Genomic DNA, 7,373 nt, shown 5'->3' with positions numbered 1-7,373 from the left:
ATGCGCGATTGTCTGAGCATGCCACTGTGTCACTGTATATCAAGTGTTTTTGTGGCAGTTAAGAAGTCTACATGTCACCCTCTATCTTTCTGTGCCTGAGTGCGTGTTGCTCTATCGTCATCACTATGTCTGTGTCTCTGTTGCCAAGTATGTCTCATTGTATTTCTCCATCTTCAATACAATGCCACTCTAAGGATTGTTGTGCTCCCTATCTCTGAGCCAGGAAACCTTGATTCAAGTCCTACCTGCTCCAGAGATGTGTAATAACATCACAGACCAGGTTGATTCAAAAACAGATAATGCATCCTTCTGCTGAGTGCTTGATGGTATAACACTAGTGGAAGGGGAAATTATTAATGACTCAATAAAACTGATTACTGAAAAGTGACAAAAGGAGTAAAAGTCATAATTTCACAGTGGCGATAGATAGCAAAGTATTCCTTAACACTACTCTTCGGAAGCTTGTAAAGACTTTGATAAAGTTTGAAGCCATTTGAAACACTTTTGAAAAGATTGATCTACATCGTGGTAAAACACGTGGCATAGGTATGACTGGGAGAAGAGAAGAGATTTCAGTAAGGCGTTTGCTAAGGTTCCCCATGGTAAGCTATTGCACAAAATATGGAGGCATGAAATGGTGCGTGCTTGAGTGGTTTGGCTCAGGAATTGATTGGCCGAAAAGCGAGGGTGATGTTGATGGGAAATATTCATCCTGGAGTTCAGCTACTAGTCGAATACTGCAAGGATATGTTTTGGGCCCACTGTTGTTTGTCATTTTTATAAATTACCTGAATGAGAGGGTAGAAAGATGGGTTAGTATATTTGTGGATGACACGAAGGTTGGTAGAATTGTGAATAGTGATGAAAGACATTGTAGGTTAGAGAGAGACATTGATAAGCTGCAGAGTTGGACTGAAAGGTGGCAAATGGAGTTTAATGCAGACAAGTGTGAGTGATTCACTTTGAAAGGAGTTACAGGAATACAGAGTACTGAGCTAATAGTAAGATTCCTGGTAGTGTAGATGAGCAGAAAGATCTTGATGTTCAGATACATAGATCCTTGACAGTTGCCACCCAGGTTGATAGGGTTGTTAAGAAGGCATACTGTGTGTTAGCTTTTATTGGTAGAGGGATTGAGTTTCAGAACCATGAGATCATGCTGCAGCTGTACAAACCTCTGGTGCAGCCACATTTGGAGTATTACATACACCACATTAATAGGAAGGATGTGGAAGCTTTGGAAAGGGTTCAGAGGAGATTTACTAGAATGTTGCCTGGTATGGAGGGAAGGTATGAGGAAAGGCTGAGGGACTTGAGGCTGTTTTTGTTAGAGAAAAGAAGGTTGAGGGGTGACTTAATTGAGACAGAGGGTTAGGTAGGTTGTTGGACAGTGAGAGCCTTTTTCCTTGGATAGTGATGCCGAGGGTGAGGGACATAGCTTTGAATTGAGTGATAGATATAGGCCCGATGTCCGAGGTAGTTTCTTTACTCAGTAGTAGGGGCATGGAACGCACTGCCTGTAACTTGCCAACTTTAAGGGCATTTAAATGGTCATTGGATCAGCATATGGATGAGAATGGAATAGTGTAGGTTAGATGGGCTTCATATTGTTGCACCAACCTGTGGAACCATCAAGGGCTGAAGGGCCTGTACTGCGCTATTGCAACTGATACAGTTAAAAAGGATTTCAGAAATTATGAATAATTGAGCATTTGGGAGCAGGGAGCAAGTGGAATTTATTTTAAAGAGTGTGCATGATTATAGACTCAAGCCTTTACAGCATGGAAGGAGCCCATTCAGCCTATCCTAGCCTCGCTGGTCAAAGATCTGACTGCATTAATTGAAATTTCCAGTTTTTGACCAATAACCCTGCTCTTAGCCTTCTACCTCTTACCTTTAATCTCTTCCCTCTGCTTACTGACCCCTGTACTAATAGAAAAGTCAGCTTCCTATCCACCCTATCTGTGCACTTCATTAACATCTCTCAGCTTCCCTCTCAATTTCACTTCTCCAAGCAAAATAAACTCCAATTATCCCTCACAACTCAGACCCTGCAGTCCAGGTAGCATCCCAGTACATCCCCTCTGCAAATTCTCTAATGAAATCACACCGTTCCTGTGATGTGGTGACCAAACTGCACACTACTCCTGTTGAGGCCTAACCAGTGTTTTGTCAGTTTCAGCAAAATCACCCTGTTCTTCTATTTTATGCCTCATCTAATAAAAGCAGGTGTCTCATATGCCTTCTTAACGCTCTTATTTACCTGCTCTGCTACCTTCTTCAGAGATCTGTGGATCTGCCCAAGGTCCCTCTGATGTTCAATACTTTCCAAGCTCTAACTATAGAGTAAAAAATGAGGTCTGCAGATGCTGGAGATCACAGCTGCAAATGTGTTGCTGGTCAAAGCACAGCAGGTTAGGCAGCATCTCAGGAATAGAGAATTCGACGTTTCGAGCATAAGCCCTTCGGCTTATGCTCGAAACGTCGAATTCTCTATTCCTGAGATGCTGCCTAACCTGCTGTGCTTTGACCAGCAACACATTTGCAGCAAGCTCTAACTATAGGCAGGTATAGTCTAAGCCCAGTATTGTTAGCCCTCCCAAGTGCATTACATCACATTTTCAGGTTGAATACGATTTGATGGCCTCTCATTATTTGTAGAGATAGGGAGGATGAAGGGTTGGGAAGGTTATCAAAGCTAATGTAGGTCAGCAAAGAGTAGAAAGGGGTGACCGATTAAGATACCAAGCTTGGAGTTAGGAACATGGGCAGTAGAGATTCAAATGAGTTGAATTTTACAAAGGTTACAATGTTTGTTAGGGTTGGAGAGGCAATAATATTTAAACACCACCAGGATCATTCACAGTTATCTTTATTAACAGAGCTATGAAACATTTGTGAAAACAATAAACTGATCAACAGCTAAATCCAGTCGAAGCAAAATGACTGAACCAGTCTGTAGTCTAGTGCAATGATGTTGTGAGAAAGCGATGGAGAATCAGGGTTTACAGCCTGGATATTAACTCCAATACTGTTTGCAAACATTTGATTTCTCATTCAGAAAAGTGCCATTCAGATTAAACCATTGAGTTACACTGTCCAGTGAGTGAATGCAGACCACTGTTTATCATAATGGGGTGAGGGGGGAAAAAAACAGTTAAGATGGTTAAAGAGAAATATGATTATTCCAACTGCTCAGTTTTGGAAGCTGACACCATAATCCACATGACTCACTCACATCCAATGCAGAGCAATTAAAAATGTTAAGCTTTCATATAAAATTCACTTTGTTCATCCTGAGAAGTAATTAGCATGGTATAAAAATCATGAGCAGTGATTTGGATAGTAAAGGACCTCTCACGATGAGCATTGGGCTGCAGCACAATCCCATTCTGACACTCAGTCAACTCTCAGTCCACTCATGATCATAAGCTAAAATCAAAGGATTTTCCACCGAGCTCAGGTCTCGCTTGGTGTCATCCAAATTATTTTGTCCAGAAGCAAATTGTCCTCAGCTCGTCAAGCAGAGAGATGTACAAGGCACATCTTAAAACAATGGAAAATAAAAATTACATCAACCTGATTGGATTAAATTTACAAAAAGTGTCAAAGGCACTGAGGTCCAGACTGGGTCACCACAATTTGGCTCAGAGATAACCTGAGAAACCCCATTCCACCACACCATCCCCCAACCCTGTCACCTCCAAGGCACATGTTAAAGACAATTCAGACACTGGAACACAGGTTACTGTGTTCAGTGTGTGGACAAGTCCAGCAGTCTGTTCCAGGAAGTGGCTTCATGCAGACTTCAGGCTCTGCCGCTATCATTAGCCTCCTCGGTGAACAGGTTGAAGTGCCAGAGTGTCAATTCATTACAACAAACCCTCCTCCCTACCCCCCAAAAACAAGATTAAGATAGAAGACCCTGTTCCCCCTTCTTCAATCACTGGCTGCTTAAAGAATCTCAAAGTGCAATCACGGTTGGATACCAGAAACTGAGATACAGAGGTAGAGAGACAGAGAGAGAAAAAGGGGGGAAAAGAAAGTATTCTGATTGATCATGATGGGAGTATAGGGTAAGTATAAATGCACTCCTGGGAAAGTCTTAACCAACACCCACACTGTCTGCATTCCCAATTTCCCAAACCCACCCAGAAATTTTCATTCAATTGGAAGTCACTCAGCTTGGAGCTGGTAAAGGTCATGTCACTGTAGTCATAGAGAAGCTGGTCTCTCATTGGAGAGGGGTGACTGTTGTGGTTTATCCCAAGGGTCATCACACCTTAAATGAGGGATAAGGCTGAGGAGTTGGGACCTTCACTGTAGCCTTATCTCACACAGGAATTGAACCCGCGCCGTTAGTGCCACCCTGCAGTGCAAATCATACGTCCAGCCAATCTAACAGACAAGGTTACCCTGAAGGTTTTGCTTTAACTTAAATATTTTTAAGTTTTTTTAAAAAAAATCTGATTTTCATACCAATCAGGAATTCTTCAGAATTGTATTTAAAGTGTGTTGGGACCCAGCAGTAAAATCACAAAACACCCCAGGGAGACTGCTATTAGCACGAATATAAATGGGCTCCACAACTGTTATCATCATATGGATGGAGGTTTGATGGGGGAAAAGAACAAAAATTTGAACGAAATGTTCTCTGTTGGATGAATTGTGTAAAACAATCAATAAATAAATAATCACAGTCACACCCTTCAATAATGTGTGGAGCCTCAGCATGGCACAGAGCTCAGTGACACCAAGCAGCTAGTGCTCGGTTAGTGAAGCCAGTGACCTTGGAGCTGGGAAGATTAGTCACTGTTACAGGCTCTTAACTGAATGCTCAACAACAGGAAATGAGGGAGCCCCCTCCTCACTCGTTCCCTCACCAGATGACAAGCCACATGCCCTGTGAAGAATCACCCCAGCACAGAGAAATAGAATGAAACAAATTCAGAAGGGTTATCTTTTTGCTTGTTGCACAGAAAAAAAAACACATTTTCCTCAGATGGGAGACATCTGAAGCTGTCGGTGAGTCCAACTGTTGATGGAGCCTAAGACTAACTGCAACGCTTGCAGTTGGACTTTGTTTGGCTTTTATAATATATCCAGAAATGTTGTTCTGACCTTTGAAAAGTGGGAAATTACATTGACAGAACACACCTCTCCCACCCCCTGAAAAAGGTGGAGGAAACAAAGGGATTTAATATCCAGTGAACATTGCAAGACTGGGTGGTTGAGTGGGGTGGATTGGGCATTAAGGGGGAGTCAGACATCAGAGCATCACAGACTCAATTACCGGCTGACTGATCTTGCCACCACAGCCCTAAAGCATTCAGTTCCTGTCTCAGGCCCAAGGGCAGACTTTGAAAATCATTCCTTTTTTTGTTGCTGTTCACTGAAATCCAGCTACAGCTATTCAGTCTACTGCAGAGAATGTCTCATATCCGCAATGGACTCAATGTCAGGCAAACTCTTGCGGCCCCCAAAGTGGGACTGAGCTGAACAAAGAAGAAATAAGGCCAATAACCAAGTACCAAGATGCCACTTCACACCATCACCTTCCCTTAGCTCCCAGAGGGTAAATAAAGGCAGAGACTGGAGAAGGCTTGACATTCACAGAGCTTTAGATCTGGTCCAGCTATAGGGGCTCCTGGAACATTAAAGGGGATGAGCACAGCACATTGTCCCCGCCCATCCTTTTCCCTACATTGATCCCACTGGGACTGTAATGTAACATGGTGGCATTAACAAAGACATTGTACAGCACTGCTTATCGTGACATGGTCGACATTACATTGGGGTCTGAACACCACTCTTGTCCTGGGCCTGTCTTAATTTCCTGTTTCTCTGCTAGCCCTTGACTTGGCTCAATGCAGCACAACTATCCAAAGGAGTAGGTTGTAAACTGACCCCTACCCTTCAGATCCCAGGTGACAGAGGAAGAAAGGGAAGGCTGGAGGCATAGGAGAAGGGAACGGAGGGAGGAAAAGAGAGAGGAAGCAGGTGCTCAATATAATGAATAGGGAGGGGGGAAGGAAGGAAACTGGAGGGAGAGTTATGGAAGGGAGGAGATAGGCAAAAGGAGGAAAGGAAGGACGTGAAAATGCACATTTATGGGGGGGGGGGGGGAAAGAGTGAGGTTTCACATTGGTGCTGTCTCAGGGTCAGACGTCAGGGACTTCCTGCCTGGCTCAGGCTGCTATCAAGCTCCTCCATGCACTGAGGGCTGAGGCTGGTTTTATAACAAGAGAAAATCTTTCCATATTGAGGATGGTACATGTGGGAATACTGTTTGTGACCTAAATCAATCAGAATATTGTCTTATCCATATAAATGAGAGAGAGGGTGAGTGACAGGAAATGAGGGAATGTTAGAGAGAAGGAAAGATAGAGTGCATTTAATACAATTTACTTCAGGGGGGAAAAAAAGTCATTTTTTTCCCCCAAAAGGCACAAGTTATAAATATTAACAGCAACAAATCTAATTCCCCTTGGATCAAGGTCAGGGAGGACTGAGTCAATGATATCAGTGGGCCAACCAATATTAAATAAAATTAAAAGCATACTTTAAGCAGCTGATGGGCTCTGGAAGGCATCACCGAGCCAATCCTGAACGTAGTTATTAAGGTGCCAAGAGTGTGTGCCAGTAGAATCCCTTTTATCAGAACTGGCAAGGGAACAAGGAAATTGCTAGGATGGGGAGATCCCGTTCATTTACAGAAGTGGAGAGAACCCCCATGTTATTTCTAATCTATTCCACGATGGGGCTGTTGATCTACACCTAGAGAGGGAGGGAGTGGGATTCTTCTGGAAGTCTTTCGGCTAACCCTCCCCAAGTCTGCTCTCTTCCCCTTGAACATTAAAAAAAAGTAACGAATGGCGTTCAACCGTTTTACAACGTCTGAACTTGCAGGCGGCCGGGAGCTCATTTCTTCTCCTTGGATTTGACGGGTTTGTTTTTCTTATTGAGAATTTTCATCAGGGACGAGGGCATGTAGTAAGGCTTTTCCGCCGAGCCGTCGTTCCTCTCGAGATCCTCCACTGCGGGCGAGAACAGAGATTTTCTTTTTAAAAAGGGGGGGAAAAAGACGGACTTGCATTGAGATAGCGCCCTCTCTGCCGCGGCCGCCTTTGCTGAGCAAGCGCCCCCTCCCGCCCCCGCAGTGAAGTGCTGTCTGAAGCGGGATGTGCAGTCGCCACGCGGGGATCTCTCTGCAGCAAGCTCCCCGGGAATAGCGGCCAGAATCTAAACACGTCAGTTTTTTTCTTTAAAAGTTCCAATTTAACTAGATTTTATTCACATTTAATTTTATTTTAATGTCGTTTCCTCACGAAAAGTCCTGCCCAGACCCGCCTCCCGCTGGGGATGTGCAACAA

At 43.7% G+C, this 7,373-nt stretch overlaps 1 protein-coding gene across 2 annotated transcripts in view; it reads right to left on the bottom strand.

Annotated features, from left to right (window-relative positions):
• Positions 1-2,856: 2,856 nt before the first annotated feature.
• slc44a4 (solute carrier family 44 member 4) overlaps positions 2,857-7,373 on the bottom strand; it is a 91,923-nt gene continuing 87,406 nt past the window's right edge. For both annotated transcript variants that reach the window (XM_060850334.1, XM_060850335.1), the window contains exon 22: positions 2,857-7,037. In XM_060850334.1, the coding sequence (XP_060706317.1) occupies positions 6,922-7,037 (116 nt within the window). In that variant the 3' untranslated portion in view covers positions 2,857-6,921. The remainder of the gene's footprint in view (positions 7,038-7,373) is intronic.

The sequence above is a fragment of the Hemiscyllium ocellatum genome, chromosome 35, assembly GCF_020745735.1.
Source record: "Hemiscyllium ocellatum isolate sHemOce1 chromosome 35, sHemOce1.pat.X.cur, whole genome shotgun sequence".
NCBI lineage: Eukaryota > Metazoa > Chordata > Chondrichthyes > Orectolobiformes > Hemiscylliidae > Hemiscyllium > Hemiscyllium ocellatum.
Note: the sequence above shows the minus strand (reverse complement) of the source record. Positions and strands in the feature narration are given on the sequence as shown.